The sequence below is a fragment of the Thunnus albacares genome, chromosome 21 (assembly GCF_914725855.1).
Source record: "Thunnus albacares chromosome 21, fThuAlb1.1, whole genome shotgun sequence".
Classification (NCBI taxonomy): Eukaryota; Metazoa; Chordata; class Actinopteri; order Scombriformes; family Scombridae; genus Thunnus; species Thunnus albacares.
The window spans coordinates 18,549,193-18,566,184 of NC_058126.1; the positions used below are offsets into that span (position 1 = coordinate 18,549,193).

General features: G+C 39.7%; 2 protein-coding genes across 2 annotated transcripts; one reads left to right on the forward strand and one right to left on the reverse strand.

Annotated features, from left to right (window-relative positions):
* Positions 1-82: 82 nt before the first annotated feature.
* tm9sf1 (transmembrane 9 superfamily member 1) lies at positions 83-9,964 on the reverse strand. Its single transcript, XM_044340210.1, has 9 exons — positions 9,447-9,964; positions 7,323-7,534; positions 6,393-6,524; positions 5,534-5,656; positions 4,999-5,357; positions 3,797-3,951; positions 3,337-3,522; positions 1,854-2,127; positions 83-1,300 (listed from the first exon to the last, which is right to left on the reverse strand). Exons 2-9 carry the CDS (start codon positions 7,527-7,529, stop codon positions 907-909), a joined length of 1,830 nt encoding a protein of 609 aa, XP_044196145.1. The 5' UTR covers positions 7,530-7,534; positions 9,447-9,964; the 3' UTR covers positions 83-906.
* Positions 9,965-10,059: 95 nt separating this feature from the next.
* fen1 (flap structure-specific endonuclease 1) lies at positions 10,060-15,282 on the forward strand. Its single transcript, XM_044340213.1, has 12 exons — positions 10,060-10,168; positions 10,661-10,752; positions 11,143-11,245; positions 11,386-11,488; positions 11,884-11,947; positions 12,155-12,264; positions 12,728-12,864; positions 13,455-13,521; positions 13,740-13,871; positions 13,964-14,115; positions 14,657-14,771; positions 14,973-15,282. The coding sequence occupies exons 2-12, from the start codon at positions 10,671-10,673 to the stop codon at positions 15,048-15,050; spliced, it is 1,143 nt and encodes a 380-aa protein (XP_044196148.1). The 5' UTR covers positions 10,060-10,168; positions 10,661-10,670; the 3' UTR covers positions 15,051-15,282.
* The last annotated feature ends 1,710 nt before the right edge of the window (positions 15,283-16,992 follow it).

Here is a 16,992-nt window from a genome sequence, read left to right on the forward strand (position 1 = left end):
GTAAATGTCAATTGGCTATAAAGAAGTTGAACAGTATATAGACTGATATGAAGAACTTAAAAAAAGTCACGTGCTGGCAATATTGTATTAAAAAGCATTTATTGAAAAGACTATATTTACATCAGAACCAAAATCACAGTCAATGGTGACCATAGAATACAATTACAATATTGCTCCCATCACCGACATTATTCAACATCTCTTCAATCTACAAGGCATCATTCCTCTTATTCACTGCAGGGCTATGTGGAGCTTGACAGGGCCAGTGCAAAACATTACTTTCTCTATTACATTTGAATAGGCTGCCACAGTTTTATATATGTGGGGGAGTATAATTGCAAGTAATAACACTTGCACTGCTGCATAATCAATCAAAAGTGGAGTATGAGTCAGCTGTCTGCGTGGGTAACCAGTGTAATGCAGGAAATAAGGACTGTGTAGATCCTACCAAGCCTTGATAGACAATGAAGTAAGAACCAGAGCACATGATGCCGCACATTGCAAGTCTGCATCATACAATGAGTAGACCCATTCACTCACACTGTTATCTCATCATACATTTTACCCATTCACTCCTGATGGGACACAATCATCCCTTTGTACTGTAATATTCCATTTTATCCTTAAAGATACCACCCCCCTCCACAATGCAACCTTCATCTGCCCATCCATTCAACCAATGATCCCTTATTCCAGCAATGACAGCTCTTCAAGTTCGATCGTTAGCTCCTGTCAACCCAAGGTAAAGGCCCCTGTTTCTCCTCCCATTAATCCCATAGGAGGTGTGTGTGTTTGTGTGTGTATGACTGAAAGAGCAAGGAGGAGAATGAAGATTGTCCGTGTGTGCTATGAGGAAATGTGTAGTCAGAGCTGTGTGTGTGAGATGTATGTGTGCACATTTCATGCCTAGTCCATCTTGAGGCTACGGTAGATGTAGCGAATAAATGCCAGTGAGGCCCAGAATGACACACTGCCCAGCATCAGCGAGAAGACCATCGCTGTGAGCAGAGAGTAGCCGAAGAACTCAGTGCTCTGCACCAGGCCGCTCATAGAGGATCGGTTCCGGTAGTAGAAAACAGAGTATACGAAGATGAAGAGGCCAGTGGAACCGGTGCTAAGCACGCTCCGCCACCACCACCGGTAATCCTCACCGGACAGCAGGAAGTAGGTGAGCGCCACAGAGATGCAGGCGCCCACTGAGAGGAGGATGGCGAAGACGCACAGCAGGATGCCATACAGGGTGTAATGCTCTCTGCCCCAAACTGTGGCAAAGATGTAGTACAGCTCCACTGAGATGGCACTGAGGGAGAGAAGTGATGGAAAGCATGAATTAGTGTGGAGAAAATGACTTAAAGAGACCGCACTTTCAATCTTTTTTTTTTACCACTGGGGTAGATAAATCTGTGCAGATGAAATAAAGATTAACCACATCTCACCGGGAAAATGTAGTTCTCATTTCAGCCACCGCTTATGAATGTAATAATAGTGCTGACTTATAATTCAAGATGACTCAAAAGTATCACTTTAAGTGCAAATATTTGAAGATAGTACATTTCATGCATTATCCAAACCACTCTAGTGCTGAATAATAGATGGTAATGCAATAGTTGAATAGAAGAACCCCAAAAAGTGTAGGAATATATTCAAATTTTGGTCCATAAACGATATTTACATTTTTACAATAAACTTTTCTACATTACAATTGTTGAGATAGGAATAAATCCTCATTGCAAGCCCTAAAAATGGTCTTTTCACCACCTGTATTAACTTTATCCTCTGCCGTTACTCCTCTGTGTCCTGTTATATTTCCCCGTGATTAAAGCACCTCTTTTCCAGACCTGAAGACAGCTCACCTGAATGGCAGGAAGCCGCCGATGGCCATGTGTACTGCTGCGTGTTTGTACCAGGGCTGTGTAGGGATCTGCCGAGGGATGTTGCGGGTGCGGCAGGGAGCCTGGAAGCTGCCAGCTCGATTCTTTCCCACGATCCCGCCGATGACAGTGAGGGGGAAGCCAACCAGTACCCAGGCACCCAGCAGGAGGAGTACGGTGGTGGCCGGCAAGGCCTGGGTGGAGCCACTCCACCAGTGGATTGAGTTAACTACACTCCACGTCAGGAACAGAGGAGCTGTGGCAATGAAGGACAAAGTGACCAAAGAGTGGGACAAGCATTGTTTTAATCATTCCAGGTATGAGTGTTGCTAAAAATTACTTGAAATGACTTGACGTTTATAACACCTGAAAGTTTCAAAATGCCAGAAGGTTCAATGGGCCTCATGCAAGAAGCACTTGTATGAACAAATGGTGGTCCAGAGCTGTTGTATGTGTCATGAATGGATCATCTCTGCTTTTCTTCACTGGGGAGAAACACTTGTTTGACTTACAATTATACTATACTACTGTCACTCCTAAATTTGTTCTGATGTCTTCTGATTTCTAAAAGCAGGACTTGAACCTATGTGGTGTTTTTACTCTTTGGGAACTTTTTGTGAATGAAATTCACCCACAAATGGAACACAACGTGGAGCCTTAAATGGCGATTTTAGGGACGTGGATTATGCTAATGATCACATCTCACAAAAGGTGCACCTCCTCATGAACAGGTGGCAATCATCAGGCTGAAATGAGCGATTTACAAGTTCAGGCAGTTAAGAGTTTGTTGAATGCCATGTAGGATTTCCTTTCTTTCCTCTCATTACTTTGTACAAGAACAAATATATGAGAAAAATAATAAAAAACATTCATGCATGAGGCCCAATGTTTTTCAAGCAACTTCCTGAACCTGAATAAAGCACTCCTGCAAAGTGTGAATGCAGTGAATATATTATAGATAAATAAATAAATCATGAACTGAGTAGACTTGTAGTGTTACATTGTCACTTGAGAAAAAGCCTAATTAATTTACATATTGACATATAATTGCAATCAATATAACTACAGCTTTAAACATGTTTTCATTTGAAAGTTGAATCTCGGTTACATTTTAGCAATACCGATCTTTGCCTCCTTAAAGACCCTAACCTAGATATTTATACACATTTTGTAAAGCAAAACTGTCATTCAAATTTATTAGTAATTTGTCACCAGTTTGTGCCAAAATCCGTCTTTACATTTATTATCTAAATTTGCAATGACAGTTTTAATGCATGGAAGGAAAGTCTAATGATAAGAGGAAAAATGTGAGTTGTGATGAGGAAGAAAAAGATGGAGGATAGATGGAAATAAATGGATATAAAAATTCAACGTGGTTTTTCAAGGATGCTGAGGCTCTGTGAAGTGTGGAGAGACGGTCCTATTGGGAACAAGTCTCTTCATGAAGCTTTCTGATCAGACTCACCAGAAAAGAGAGAGGAGGTGAGGATGATGTTCCACACCCAGCGCTGGCCATTGATTTGTGTGTAGAAGCTGCATGACACGTAGCCTGACACGCAGCTGGTCAGAGCGTATAGGACAATGGCTGCAGAGTTGATGGCGCCGTGGCGGTGCACATTGAACATTCCCAGTAAAGCCATGACAATGATCCCTATAGCAATGAGGAGACATTAGGGTGATCAGACTCCTGCATCTGAGCTCTGTACATATAATCTGCATGTGTATGCTGTTATAAGGCTTCTAGCTATTATGTATCTATGCTCTACAAAGAGTGTTGCTGCTCAGAAAACAGAACAATGGTTGTCCCTAAAACTGTTTTGGAATTTAACAGACCTTTGTGTGTGTGTGTGTGTGTGTGTGTGTGTGTGTCCATCTTCAGCCATGTGTGTTGCTGTTTTTGTGTGTATTTGAGAATGAGTAATCACCTGTGGCAAGAGTAAGGAACTGAGCCCCCACTCCCAGCACAGCACACAGCAGGCTTTTGTAAGGGGGAAACCTGAAGACGTCTGTGTGTATGATCTTCCAGCCGTTGTCTCCCTGGTCCAGATCATCACAGCCGCCCTCCTCCTCCACATTGTACCTGCAGGTAAGGGAAAAGCCTTTTCATCTGGATGTTATTTGGTATACAACAAGCAAAAACACTACAGGAAAACTACTCAACCCTTGAATATACACATATGTTTGTGATTGTGCATTTTATGGTTGAGTCTTGTGTTTTGTGCTGTTCTGTATCTATTTTATTGATGCGTTTTATGTATTCTAAAAGGCCCATCTAGGGACGGGCATGGCAAATTAGGCTATAAATTCTGTGGTATGTGCATGGAAAGTAGATCGACTAGGCTTTTGTAAAATGATGTGAAAGACTGGGCTGATTTGCAACACTGCACCAAGAAATAATAATGTTAAAACCTATAAACTTCAATTTATGTCATAAAAGTCAAACAAGATGTGTAACACCTATATATACAGGCTCTACTTCCTTGAATTTGCACCCAGGTTTTTGTATAATTCACAGGATTATTACCAAGAACAACAACTTTTTAAGACCTTTTAATTGCTACCTGGATGTGAATCCATTGCTCCGAAAACTGAGAAAAAGAATATTCACCAGAGATCCAGACCCAAGGTGACGTCTTCAATTTGCTTATTTTTTCAGAAAACATTTGAACACAATTATATAAAACAATGAAAAGCACCAAATCCTACATTTAAGAAGCTGGAACCAGCAAATTTATAAATGACACTGACAGTTAAAATCGCTGTTGATGAATTTTCTCTCGTCTAATTGATTGACAAAAAATTGGCAAACAAAACTAACCATTAAGAGTTTGAAGTTTGAACTATGAAGTGAGGCAGACAGGATGCATATTGCACTCTAGCCCAAAGAAATCTGTCATTGAATTGTGAAATAAATAAAACCTCTAATAACTGTAACTTTAAGATATTTTAATACCTTTTATAGCCGAAATGTTTTATTACCCACAGTGATGCTTGTTCTTACTGAAGGTGCATTGAGGTCTTTATTAGCCTCATTTAGTATAACTTTTTTTTTTATTAAAAGACATAAAGTAAAAAGATTCCCGCACATTAACACAGAAATAACCACTTGAGCTGCTTGCCAACTGACCTGGCGAAGTCATTCTTAAGGACTCGCATGAGGATGATGATGACGAAGCCCAGCAGTAGCACCACAAGCACCAGTGAGTTAATGATGGACAGCCAGTGGATCTCCAGTGTTTTGGGGAAGAACGAGTAGTCGCGGAGGCGCTCGGCTCTCCGGGAGTGAGGCAGAGGGGAATCGAACCAGTGCACGCTGTAGGTGTGGGTGACCTTAAGGCTTCCTCCGCCCACCCCGACTCCACCCACCGCTGCTCCCGCTCCTTCCTCCAGGGGAACGGGTTTGACGTCTTTAACTGAGACGTTGGCAAAGATCACTGAGTCGCCATTGTACTCGATGTTGAAGTCTAGATGTGTCCACAAACCCACCTAGTGGAGGTGAGAGGAAAGAGAAAGGAGAGACAGAAGAGGAGGAAGTGAGTGATAAAAAGGATGAAAAACAAAGTGTGACAGTGAGTGTGGTTCAACGGAAACAGGAACTTTGCATAGAGGTAAATCCAATTGACTCCACGTGTCCAACGAACCCTCAGAGGTAGAAGGTTTACCTTGTGGCTGTGAGGCAGGAAGCCGCTCTCCTCTATGTAGCCCACAAACCCCCAGATTGGAATATCATCCAGGACAAATTCAAAGTAGTACAGCTCCTCGATGGCCTCACGAAGCTGGTCCACCTAGCACACATAAAACATATCCAGGGTCACACTATAATCGAGGCTACAGCTTCCAGTGCAACCGTTATTTTAAGGCGTTATTTAATTAGACTAGTTACAAAATCAAATACATAAAAGACAGCTTTATTTATCACTAGGTTGTGGGCCTAATTCAATAAAACATCTGCGATAAACTTGCTCTGCACCATCACCTTTTCAACACACTATACTGTAAGTGGTAGCCGTGACGGCACACACTGACTGCATCAGATCCTGAAACTGATACACACCATGATGGCAATTTAAAACAATGCCTGGGGCGAGAAAATCAAGCACACTTCAAAAACGTGCAATGTTCAAATAAAACTTTCAATTTCAATTTGATCATTGTTGTCCATGTGGGAAAATTCTGCACGTTTTAACCTGATCATACTAACTTATTGCCAATTTGTTTCAAATAAAGTATGAAATGAAGAATACAAAGAAAGCTTGCATGACCAAAACTACCTCAAAATATAAGCAGGAGGTAAAAAAAAAAAAGATGATATATTAAACGGACAAAAATCCTTTTCTTTGCAACATCCACCACCCAGTGATCAATTTATTACACACACACGTTCCTATTTAAATCTATTAAAGCTACGTGTAGAGTTATTTTCACACAGTTTGAGCTGAGAGTACTAGGAAGTAACACAGGATGTCTGGTAGTATACAAAATATTAAGTTCAACCTATTCTGTTCTTGTGTAAATAAATACCTGTTTCTCTGAAAGAGTAAGCTGGCAGAGCATTTTCTTCTCTACGTTCTCTTTGAACCGGATGTGATATAAAGACTCTGCCATTCTGTCACCATCCAACACTTCTCCCAGACTGAGGGACTTGTGATGCACCTGGAGAAGAAGAGCAACAATATGAGTGTTAGCTGGTTATAATTCTGTCAGAACTTGAGTTCAAAACAGCATATAATGCTACCAGTGAGTGAAAAATAAAAACAGACCTGTCTACAATCACACTGTGTCACTGCATGCTTGGTGTGTTAGTTCAACATCCTGAAGATGTGGGCAATAAGTTACTGCTGTTACATATTTGGGTCAAACTTCCTATATGACTTCATGAATTAAAAACTTTACTCAAATGATCTTGGCAGGTGTAATCGCTCAAAAGTAAAACATTAACTGCAGAAAGACAGACAAATAAGTAAATTTAAAGTAAACATTATGGTGCCACACTAAAGTTGCTCACACAAAGTGAAAGTTTCTGTTATTACCTCGTGTCCCTCGTTGTATTATTATATCTTTTGTGTCTTTTTTTATGTAACGGGTAGGATTCTTTCATGCTGCATTAATCAAAATGGGTTCATCGATTTTGTGGAAATTCCGTCAAGGCCTCCTCTAGCAAGTCTCCAAATATAAAAACACTCAAAGTAAACGCCATCATGACTTTAGGTCCCACTCCATTATCCTCTTTTACATCAAGCCACAGAAATAAATGCCATTTCAAAGATCCTATTTCTGTCTGAACATTGGAACACTTACAAAAGTCATTTTCAGATAAAAGCATTTTTAAAAGAAATTATTCAGGTTTCATCCTTGCATTGGTGTCTAAATTCTGCATGACAAAATAGTCCCCAGTTCCTCTCTGTATTACAGCAGCCCATTAATACGCAGTCAAATGGAACAAAGACTGACCTTCTCTGGCCTGCAAACAGGCAGGGTGTAGTAGTGATATGTCTCCTGGGGGTTATGATAAGGGCCCACTTTGTTTACATAGAGAGACACGTTGTCCCCCTGCTTGTAGCCCACCACACAGCCTGAGAAAAAGCACAGGATCAAGACGCAGTGCAGGCCCATGGTCCTCTGGCAGCCACCTGGGAGGTGTACTATTCCACACTGCATGACCCCTGTTGCAAACACGGACAGTTCATCAGTTCATTTTGCACAGGTGTGATTTAAACTAGACTGTCTGGCTTGGGACTTACAATATGCCTTTCATTTCAAGACGAGGAATAAGCTCATGTTTGTGCTAGTTTCACCTTATATGTGATTATTTATAGGTCAAGTGGTGTGAATGGAGAATATTATGCAGCGTCACTCCCTAAACGTTCAAACACACGCAGCAGAAAATTTCGAAACACTCAGACAGAACTGTGAGGCACTATGTAACCACCATGAATTACAATGTATCAATGTAGCAGTTTCATCAGGGCAGAGGGGTTTTGTGTCTGGAATTAAACAACCTCTGTCTGTTTTTTTCTGTCTGTTATGAGTTTGTGACAGTAGAAATTAAGGAATGTTGCCCAGAGATGTTGTTTTAAGGGTCTATTTTAGGTTTTAACACAATAGGCGTCTCCTCAGGACTTCTGGGTATGATGGTGCTATCCATTTCAGAAAGGTATATTAAAAGCATATTTCTTACTGCATACTAAGTGCATAGTAAAACTTGCATGCTAATGTGTATTACTACTAGTAGGTGTTTTGTAACACCTCATGTTGAGAATGAAATGATGTTGTTTCAGTAGAGTATGACGATGCAGTACTGTTGTTCCCCTTTTCTTTATTAAAAAAAAGCTCTACACTAGCAGCATGTAGGCAAACTGAACTAAAAATGAATGAATGAAATGAATGACCTACTATAATATGTATTTAAAAGCTTTAAAAACAGTTGAGCCTTACAAATTGTGTTACATGTCTTGTCCTAAATCTTACAAAGCAAAGTGAATATCATCACCTTTGGGGTAAGATATTAAAAGAGCAATTTTGAAAGTGGATCAATAGCCAGTACTGATCTTGCATTATTGGTCAAATGACACAGCAAGGCTAATGCAGTTTAATTCTAGATAACATTTTCTATTCTCTGCTGTGCGTCATCATCCTGATTTGCAATATTAACCTCTACGAAAAGTCTAAAATGTTCTGGTGACAGCAGATTTAACTCTATATGTAGTTACCTCTGAATGGTGGCGATGTTCTTATCACACTGTAATAAAGCTTTGAGAGTGAGCTGCTTTCAGACCAGATCTGCTGATACAACAGCTACATGCTGGCACAGTAGTCCTGCGTGAGATCCCTACTGAGTTTCAGCAAAAAAGGGGGAGGTTTTAAGAAACTGGTCACTTGTAAATGATTTCCTGGTATGCCTCCTCAGAGGAGCATTGGAGCAGCTTATCTGGGCCTCCTGAACTTTTTGGTGCCAAAGCCTCATTTGATGAGACTCTCTCAAGTTTTTGGATGTAGTTTAACACAGAATTAAATCAATTAAATAACTGACAACAGCACAGACTGAGAGCTGTAGCCAGGACAGTCATGCTTTGATGAACCATTTGCACTAATGTTTAGTGAGATTAGTAACAACTAAAACAGACTATTCTACTACTATTACTACAACATATTATTGTATTACATTTCCATTTTAATTTCTTGCGTGCACTGGACTCAAATTGTTTTTATTTTTATGTTTTACTTTTTTGGTTTTACAGTCTACACTTGTTCTATCAGTCATTTGTGAAGCACCTTGAACTAACTTTGCACTAACCTGTATGAAAGGTGCTATACAAATAAAGATCGATTGATCGATTGATTGATTGATTGCTCATTTCACAGCAATTAGAGTAAGAGCAAGGTCAAGTGTCAAAGTGGCACAAAACGCAGGGCACAATCTATTTGCTTTATTATCTCTGTGGAAAGAAACGTGACTATAATGAGGGGCCTCGCTGATTCATATAAAAGAAAACAACTGATCTACATAAAGACTTCTCAAATCCAGAGACGAAGAAGACACGCAGAACGACAAGAAGTTGGCTAAATCTGCTCTACCTGAATCTTGTGTCACTTCAGTCCCAATGCTGCAGATCCAACAAAACCTGTCTGTCCGCCGGATTCCTCGGACTCCAGGCCCCGGTAGTCTCCTCTCTGCTCCGGTATGCGTCGATACTGGAGCTCAATTTACAGATTTGCAGCGACACATCTTGGTGATGCAATGTATCAACGTATTATACATTCATTGGGTTCTTCTCCGGGTACACCGAGTACTTTTTATTGACACATGAGACAGTGTAGAAGAAGGGGTGCGACTCCACGTCACCTTAAAAAATAAAAATAACGACGGCTCGGTTGAGTTTTCCGGAGTGGGCGGAGAAACAAAACAAAAACACACCTCCGACGTTACCTGCTACTAGCACCAAGTGATATTCCCCTTCACAGACAATTTGAAATGACCGTAGTTTATATTCGTGGTTTATTGCCACCGAAAACCATCATTTAAACGGCTTGAATCACTACTTCTGTTATTCTGCTGTGTTGACCGGATTTCCTGCAACCTTCAATGAACCAATCAGATACTTGCTTGTTAGAAGTCAGACCGGTGTAATCAAACCTGCGCTATCGATGCGCAGCTCTTCAAAGTCTTTCACGATGCAGTGCTCGACAGATTGATAGGTAATGCCTGCCATTTGATTGCCCGCGAAACAGACGCATTTCCCCGCGCCGGAGACGCCGGGACAAGAAAGCACACAGACTGTAGCGTTAACGGCTAACTGGTGAGTCTGTATAAATAATAACAGTTTAACCTAAGTTAATACTGAAACTTAGACATGTCACTAGTTGGTATGCGCTGTATTTACACTGTGAATGAATTGTTTATGGTCTGTCCATCCAGCTAACTGCTCTACTAGCTTACATTACAGGACATGTTCTTTGCTCCGCATCCCAAATTTCATCCAGAAAACTGGCAATTTAGTGTAACAATCCTTCACTGTAAATCCACACACTTAAGAATATAGCTTACACCATATACAACCCATCACTAGTAACTAGACTTTAAGTCGGCGTGCATCTCACGCTGCAAAGCTGCAAATATATAAACAAAATGTAAATTTTTGTTGTGTATTGTTTCCACGTCAGCGTGAGGCTTTAACCTAATCTAACGTAAGAGCCATAAGTACCAGTTACAGAGGCCTCTAGAAATGGTAGTCAGGATGATGTGTGTATGTGAAAAGAGAATTGACGAGTCTTATTTCTTTGTTTTTCAGACCTACCACAATGGGAATACACGGACTTGCCAAGCTCATTGCTGACCAGGCGCCTGGAGCCATAAAAGAGCAGGACATCAAGAACTACTTTGGTAACTGGTTCAGGTTCCTCCTACATATTGATTATGTGGCTTGCATAGAATGAGGATGAGATCAATTGAAAGATTATTGATCTCCCTTGGATAAACTGGGTCATTGCTGCATTAGAAGGTGAATCCAGCATAATCGGCCTCTTTTACTGAATGCAGGTCTGAACCTTAGGGTAGATACCTGAAAAGAATCAGTAGTTGAAAGACCCCAGCCCATAATGAAATGAAAGAATCTCACATACCGTGCTTTATACAATAATGAATGAAGGCTTATCTAGAAACAAGGTTATAGATGTTTGATGAAAGCATTATTCCTAATTTAGTTGTTTTGATGACCGTGGCTGTTTTGCACATGGTAAATAACTTGTTACCTGTTGTTCTGAACTTTTGCAGGGAGGAAAATTGCTATAGATGCCTCCATGTGCATCTACCAGTTCCTGATTGCAGTGCGACAGGATGGCAATGTGCTGCAGAATGAGGATGGAGAGACAACAAGGTACAGTACATCCTCCACAAAGACATAGTAGGAGACTCATTAGAGACACAGCAGTTCTTTGATTGATCCTAGAATAGTAACTGTAACTCCAATGTGGGCAGAAGGCCTGAAATATGCTTTTTACTTGCTCTCTTCCTCAGCCACCTGATGGGAATGTTTTACCGGACAATCCGCATGCTGGAGCACGGCATCAAACCTGTGTACGTGTTTGATGGCAAACCCCCACAGCTGAAGTCAGGAGAGGTTAGTGTGTTGTCTGATTTCAACTGATGCCTATCTCTCTGCATGTTATCATTGTGGAAATGGCAATCAGATAGATAACCTCTGTTTATTTTTTATCTGCTGTGTGGTGTTGCTGTGGTTTGCGCTGCACCTTTCAATCTTGTCCACATGTCAACCAAACAAGTGTGGTTCAAACTGTAACATTCATCAGCATTTTGTGTGATGATGGTTAAATTCCAGAAAATATCACTCTACCATGTTTAACCATGGTGTCAGTCTTTGTAATCTCTAATTTGTTTGATAAATCAGTAAACACAAAGACATTTTAAATGTCTATATGTTGAACTATGTATTTGGTAAGGTGCAACACACGTACTGTGTGTCTCACACTGTCCTTGCTCTTACTTTAACCCCAGCTGGAGAAGAGAGTGGAGAGACGGGCAGAAGCTGAGAAGATGCTCGCACAAGCCCAGGAAACGGGTACAGTTAATTAATTTGTCATAGTTTTCCTAAATAATAGTCGTGAGGGATGAGGATCTGTTTTTATGCAAAAGTATCAGAACAAATCCAGATCCAAATCTGAATGTTTTTTTTATATAATAAGATGTATTCTTATTGTATGGATTATGAACACTTTTTACTGGTCATGTATTAATATATTTGTAAAAACTTCCTGTCTCAACCTAGGTGAACAAGAGAACATTGACAAATTCACTAAGCGTCTGGTCAAAGTCACCAAGCAGCATAATGATGAGTGCAAGAAGCTGCTGACCCTGATGGGAGTTCCTTACATTGAGGTTAGATCTTTACCACAACTTCTGTTGGGTTTTGTAATATTTCCGCAGTTGTATTGACAAGTGACTCTGTATATTACTGATATATTATGTGTAAAGGAATAATAACTCACTCATTTTATCAGATGTAGTCAGCCCAGTAAAGATGTAGAAATTGGCAAAGGTTTATCTTTTTATTGTGCCAGAAAGTTTGGACAGCTCATGAATTGTGATTTGCAACCATGAATAGAAATGATTGTTGTTGTTTGACATGTGAAAATGAATGGCCTTACCTTCAATACATCTGGAGAAATGCTTAAGTAAATCTGAAGTTAATGTACAATGAAGTTCTCTAAGTGATCCTGCTCTACAGTATGTAAAAGGTTGACTGATTTTTTCTGATTCACATGTCAGCAGAGTCAGTCATTACAACAGGACAGCTCTGGGTGAATGATTGGATGAAATGTAATGCGATATGTTTCTGTAGGCTCCATGTGAAGCTGAGGCCAGCTGTGCCGCTCTGGTTAAAGCAGGGAAGGTCTATGCCACAGCAACAGAGGATATGGACGGGCTGACCTTTGGGACAAACGTCCTGCTCAGACACCTCACTGCCAGCGAAGCAAAGTAATGTTGCACTTCTTTGTGACTGCATCACTGATTTCCACTGTTAGGCTCTGTAGCAGACATGTATAAATAGAGGTGACTTGATATTTTGCTGTTCCAGTTTTGGTTCTGGTGCAACTTTTGCTGTAACCATTCAACTAACGTATTTCTATACCTGATAATGACAAAAATGCAACCTGCAATCAGTATGTGTAATTATTCATAAATGTTTTTAGGGCAAAATAGGGTCGGTGCTGTTCCTGTGTCCTACCAGCTCTCAATGATATAGGAGAATTATTGTGTGTAACTATTTCCTACATTTTCGCCTCTGTATTCTTAAAGTAATACAAGATCTCATACGGAACAGGTTTGGTGATGCCAGTATTGTTTGTTTGAGCATGTGTCAGCAGGAACTGAAACATGAAGTGCAGCTAGTCCTATTTATATAATTTGAACTTTGGATAATTGTGTATAATCAAGACCTGAAACAGAAGACAAGGTGCCCTATGCTGTAAAAAAAAAATCACATTAATTAAATTTAATGGTAATATACTTCTTATGCATTTGATAAAACATCAAATTATTTATTCTTTTAAAAAAAAATTTTTTAGGAAACTTCCTATCCAAGAGTTCCATCATAGTCGTGTCCTGCAGGACATCGGCCTGACCAATGATCAGGTAAAGTTTTTTTCTGCAGAACATTATACTGTATAATCATGTGTCATTTTTCATCTGGGATAAAATTCAAGACGCAATTCTTCTGATGTTAACATGCTGATTTTGCACTGTGTAGTTTATCTAAGAGAAATGTCGCATTACTCTCCTGGTAATTATAAACTGTGCTGTTGTATATTTTGTTCTTTCTTGTAATACCTTCTCTTTGTGGTTCATCCCAGTTCATAGACCTGTGTATTCTGCTGGGCTGTGACTACTGTGGCACCATCAAGGGGATCGGCCCCAAGAGAGCCATCGACCTGATCAGACAGCATGGCTGCATCGAGGAAATCCTAGAAAACATTGACCCTAATGTAAGTGAATACTTACTGCAACCCTGAAGCCAGTTAAACAAGCGGATTTGGTATTGAGTCTTTGTGTGTTTGTCTCACTTACCTCCATGCAGAAGCACCCTGCTCCAGAGGACTGGTTATACAAAGAGGCCAGGGGCTTGTTTGTGAAGCCAGAAGTGGTGGATTGTTCCACAGTGGATCTGAAGTGGAGTGAGCCGGATGATGAGGGACTGATCCAGTTCATGTGTAGTGAGAAACAATTCAGGTGAAATATCAGCAGGCTCACTGTAATGCTGTTAATCTGTCAATCACTGTCAATCAAAATAAGAAACTCTTATTTTGATTGATGAATACTTAGGGACATAATGTTGGTTTTTGCAGTGTTGGTGTGACCAGACCAACTGGTTATACAATTTTTGACCACAGGGCTACGCTGTTGGTCATGTAGTTAATGATTCTGGCATCACTTGGGCACATAGCCTTTTTAGCTGGACTGCAACAGCAGGGCCAGCCCTATATACACGAAAGTCCCTGGCTGGTTGGCTGGCTTGCTTGCATGCTTTCTTGCTTGATGTTAATGGCCAAATGCTGTGAGACTGGGTGATGAAGTTAGGTTAGGTTTTGACCTAGTCTGGTTAGATATGAGATGAGGTTTAGAGCACATTCAAGAGGTTGTTCATGTTGGTGTCTTTACTGTGAACCCCTTTGCACACCAGCTATGTCATAAGTAAAGAAAATGACATTGTCCGTAGGATAACATGCAACTTTTCATTTATTGATTCATTGCTTTGTGTGTCTGTGTGCAGTGAGGACAGGATCCGTAATGGTTGTAAGAAGATTTTAAAGAGCCGGCAGGGCAGCACACAAGGACGACTGGACTCTTTCTTCACTGTCACAGGATCTCTGTCCTCCAAACGGAAGGTACGTTCAGGAAAACTACAGTACATCTATATGTTTCCAAAGTGATTGGATGATTGATACAGTGTCTGAATTTTATCCAGTCTGTTTGTGTTTTTTTACCCTTTTCTCACCGTAAGTTGGTGTTGCACATGTTCAATTTTCTTTAGCAATATTTTTTGAATGTTGGACTCATGGGCTGTATTATTTATTATTCTTTCTTAGGAGCCTGAAATTAAAGGATCAGCTAAAAAGAAGCAGAAGACTGGAGCTACGCCAGGCAAATTCAGAAAGGGCAAATAGACTGAAAATACTGCTCTTTTGATTCCTTTGGGAATTAATTATCAAAATGAATAAAACCTATTAAATGAAGAGAACAAAAAAAAAAGAATATAGTTCCAGGCAAAACAGGAGGTAGTTGCAACACAATAGGAGGTTGACATGACTTTGTAGATGTAAAGAGAAAAAAAAGTGTCTGAGGGTGAAAGTGTTTTATGTTATGGAATAAAAGTATTGAATTGTTTTTGTAAAGAAATGCTGTTTGCCTTTTGATTGACTTGATTTGAGTTTAATTGACAACTGACAAATCAATCATGAGTCATATTTACAAACTAACCTTTATAATTCCCCTATAAAGCATTTGGTTTCATATTTGTGGTACACATACAGTGCATACAGTTAAATAAAAGTGATCTATTGCATCTGGAGCAACTAGTGTTCCTAATATTTTGCCTCCCTTATGTGGGTTGGACAAAATATTAGGAACACTTTGCAATCTAAAAATGCACTCCAGTACACCACAACCAGCAACTATGACCACAATAATAAACAAAGTAGAATAATTGCCTTTCTGACAATGTCAACAAACACAAAAAAGTAGAATTAATGCTAGAGCTGTGGATTATACAGGTGAGTGTACGTACTGACACTGGCAGACAATACAAACATGTATGTAGGACATCTAATTACTATATTTAAAACAGCATAAATCCACATATATGCATTTCTCTTCAACTTTCCTTGCATGAAAACTTCCTCATGGTGGTAACCATTTTTAGTTTCCCATGGTGTTTTGTTGCTGTAGGCGAAGCTCTAAATGAGATGACATGAATTTATCTGTGTGGCTTGTGAAATGGAGTGAAGTGCAAAAGAGATGTGGTTAAGGGTAAAGGCTGAGAACTTTTAAATACAGAGGGGAAGTTGATTAGTTGCTTTTCAGTAGGATTCTCATAGCGACTGTACACAGCTTTCTGCAACAATATAATTTATTGTAGGATTTTATTAAATGTTAGTACTAGTAAGGACATCCTTTTAAAAATATAAATTCTGTGTATCCTAGATATCCAAATTTCAGAGGAAAATTGTATGTTGCACTAAACACCAAGAAACAAATGTTTTCCTGAATATTGCTTCATTTTAATTAGTGTAATTATAATTATTTTCACTCAAACTTTTAACAGCATTGACTCTTTTCATCAAATGACTGCATGATGTGTGTTGTCCCTGATAAATAAACTAATCTGTTTGCATAGTCATCTAAAGACAGAACAGTGTGAAAGAGGAACATAATGTTGACCATATTGTTTTTATCAGGTCAGTTCATGTGTTTTATTTGGAAGATTTATATGCTTATGCACTTTTTTTTAAATTTATAACTAAAATTCATTCAGAGGCTGAAATTAATCTCTAATTTGCCTGTGAAAGCAGGCAAAGTGAAATTTCAAAGAATAGTGTTGTTTGTACTTGCAGGTTTAGAAGGTTTTAAAAGCTAAATTACATTTCTACCACAGAGAAACATAAACGTTAGTACCAGATTTCATGCAATCAAACCAATAGTTGTCAAGACATTTCACTAAAAGCCAAAAATGTCTACATCATGGTGGCACGAGAGGAAAAGTCAGGGGATCACCAAACTTTGTTAGCCACCCTTTTGGAAACATGAATGTCTGCACAGTACTTCATGGCAATAAATCATCATATCATTTATATGTTTCAGTCTGGTACTTGTCTCTTTCAAAACCTAAATAAATCATCGTCACCTGTTCTGCCAGCTGCCCTGTGAATGAAAGTAGGGACACAATAACAGCAGAGAAAAAACTCCTCCCTGACATGGAGCTTGCCTTCGCTGGTCCTGTATGAGACTTATAGTCAGCAGCATAACTTTGTGCTTGTGTTACAGAAAATCATGATGTCAAACATTTGCATTCCCACTTTATTTTGATCATTTTCCACCTCACTGTGAGGC

Bases quoted from the DNA above. Each gene is read 5' to 3' on its own strand.
- tm9sf1 (XM_044340210.1), bottom strand. From the start codon at position 7,529: ATGCAGTGTGGAATAGTACACCTCCCAGGTGGCTGCCAGAGGACCATG. The intron at 5,657-6,392 runs GTATTTATTTAC...TATGTGTGCTAG, and splicing joins TTACTCTTTCAGAGAAACAG to GTGGACCAGCTTCGTGAGGC. The intron at 2,128-3,336 runs GTGAGTCTGATC...TCATTGCCACAG, and splicing joins CACCTCCTCTCTCTTTTCTG to CTCCTCTGTTCCTGACGTGG.
- fen1 (XM_044340213.1), top strand. From the start codon at position 10,671: ATGGGAATACACGGACTTGCCAAGCTCATTGCTGACCAGGCGCCTGGA. The intron at 13,522-13,739 runs GTAAAGTTTTTT...GGTTCATCCCAG, and splicing joins TCGGCCTGACCAATGATCAG to TTCATAGACCTGTGTATTCT. The intron at 13,872-13,963 runs GTAAGTGAATAC...ACCTCCATGCAG, and splicing joins TAGAAAACATTGACCCTAAT to AAGCACCCTGCTCCAGAGGA.